Source organism: Buceros rhinoceros, unplaced genomic scaffold (assembly GCF_000710305.1).
Source record: "Buceros rhinoceros silvestris isolate BGI_N320 unplaced genomic scaffold, ASM71030v1 scaffold26156, whole genome shotgun sequence".
Classification (NCBI taxonomy): Eukaryota; Metazoa; Chordata; class Aves; order Bucerotiformes; family Bucerotidae; genus Buceros; species Buceros rhinoceros.
In genome coordinates this window covers 6,338-8,503 of record NW_010416184.1, presented here as the reverse complement: position 1 = coordinate 8,503, position 2,166 = coordinate 6,338, and the positions used below count along the sequence as shown (strand labels likewise).

Here is a 2,166-nt window from a genome sequence, read left to right as displayed (position 1 = left end):
GTAATAACAGCTATGACTTCTTATCCTTGGAAGAGAAGGATTGTTTGATGTCCTTAGAAGAATCTATCGGCTCGCTGGATGCAGAAGCAGACAGTGGGGTCTCGACCGATGAGACCGACTACGTGGAGCCCTCCAAGCTGCCCGGGACGTGGCGTAAGACAGACTCCACTGCCCGGGGTAAGCTGAAGAGCTGGGCCTTGTTAGCAAAGGGACTTTCTCGCTGGGCTGCGTTCCCTTGGCAGGCAGGGGAGGAGCATTGCCCCAGTTTTACGTCCGTGGGAAGGTGAAGCCAGCTTGTTCTCCTCTCTGTGGTGAGCAGTGGCTGCAGGCAGTGAGGTTGGGAGGGCACCAACTGCATCTTTCCTGTTCTCATGTGCAGGAGCTGCCAGCAGCTGGCAGTGAGGTCAGCAGAGCGGCAGGGCAGAGTATCATTGCTCATGCTCCAGACAGCCTTAGAGGGATGAACAAGGCTCCTCATTCCCATGTGCTTTGTCAAACTCAAAGGGTCCGACTTTGTTAGCAGTGACAGTGCATTAGCTGGGATTGGGGTAAACTCGTCGGGTGCCGCACTGGCTCAGTAGGCATGAAGAAGCATTTTGCAAGTGGGAAGGAGTGTCCTGTGCCTGTCTGCAGAACAGTGTGTGATTTCACCTCTCTCTGTGCCTAGATTTGGAAAATGGGGCTTCCCCTCCGCGCGGAGGCCAGCAGTGTGCAGCTGAGCAGAAGAGGGGTCCAAGCATCTCTGCCTTCTCAAGCTTGGCTCCCACAGTGGTTACAAGCGCAGGCTATTACAGTCTTCCCCGGAACATCACTGTAGCAAACGGAGCATCTGACAGCAAAGCAACTGTCCGCATGGTGCAGGACCCGGTGCCAGTAGATAGATCTTCACAGGAGATGGCCAAGGAGGACAGGCTTGACCAAGCCAACACAAGAAGCCAGATGAAGTCCCCGGGATCTTTGATTATCCAACCTCCAGATCCCTTCCAGGATGACATGGTGAGCCATGAGTGGTCACGCAGTCATCGCTCGGATGCGAAGAGGGAAGCGACCAAGGAGTCCAAGACTTGGACTTCATGGAGCCAGCCAGAAAAATCCACACTAGAAGGGGCCTTTGAGGACCCTGATGCCAAGCGTGGGCCTCCAACTGCCCCCAAACCACGAAAATTGCCACCAAATATTGTCCTGAAAACCAGCAAAAACAGCCCAGTGCCGCTCACCACAGAGCCCAGCCAGAAGGTAAAAGCACCACCTCCATCCTTGGCTGCTTCTCAGCCTGGCTCAGCCAGTGATGCTGCTGCTGAAAAGGTGAATTTGGGGCACCTCGACCCCAAGGATAGGGAGAAAGCTCATCGGGAAGCACTGGAGAAGCTTGGACTGTCACAGGGCAGGAGGGAGCCGGGCACCCACCTTCAACCAACTATGGATCCCCAACCAAGGGAGATGGCATTCCCCATCCCTGGGGAGCCTGAAGCACGTGGTGGGGCAGCAGAGAGGTTGGTACCAGGTACCCGGCAGATGACCTTCAAATCCAACACCCTGGAACGCTCCGGCGTGGGGCTGAGCAGCTACATGACCAGCACCAAGGAGCAGAACGTCAAGACCAGCAGCTCCTTGGGCAAGATGTCCTTCATCGAGCGGCTCGCCCCGAGCTTCCTCAGGAGCAACCGCCCCAGGCCAGTATCCCTGGGGGCAGGGAAGGACTTTGCTGATCTGAAAGAGCCCGGGCAGGTGGAGCAGGAGAAGAGCAACAAGCGGCGATCCCACCCGCTGCAGAGCTTCCCCAGGCCACCCCGCTCCTGCGTCAGCGTGAAGATTTCCCCCAAGGGTGCAACCGATGAGAACCGACGAGAGGCACTGAAGAAGCTCGGTCTGCTGAAGGAATAGCTCCACAGGGCTGTTCAAAAGGGGGCTTTTCTCCCCAGATCCAAGTTCCTTCACTGCCTGCACAACGATAAATGTCTTCTGCAGTGATCTCCTGCTCCAGCAGCTGGGGAGGGGCACCAGAGAGGTATCCAGAGCTTCATACCAAATAAAGTAATACCACGTGTATATAATATTTTGTACATAGCGAGTGTATATGAGCTATTTATATAAAGCCTCACTCACAGTGTGGAGGGGGTACATCCTCCTACAGGGTCTTCAATGCATTTGGGAATTCATCGCAAC

At 55.4% G+C, this 2,166-nt stretch overlaps 1 protein-coding gene across 1 annotated transcript in view; it reads left to right on the top strand.

Annotated features, from left to right (window-relative positions):
• The window catches only part of LOC104494841 (chromosome unknown open reading frame, human C1orf116), a 13,820-nt gene extending 11,936 nt beyond the window's left edge, over positions 1 to 1,884 (top strand). The window contains exons 4-5 of the mRNA XM_010137723.1: positions 61 to 177; positions 668 to 1,884. Coding sequence (XP_010136025.1) covers positions 61 to 177; positions 668 to 1,884 — 1,334 coding nt within the window. The remainder of the gene's footprint in view (positions 1 to 60; positions 178 to 667) is intronic.
• The last annotated feature ends 282 nt before the right edge of the window (positions 1,885 to 2,166 follow it).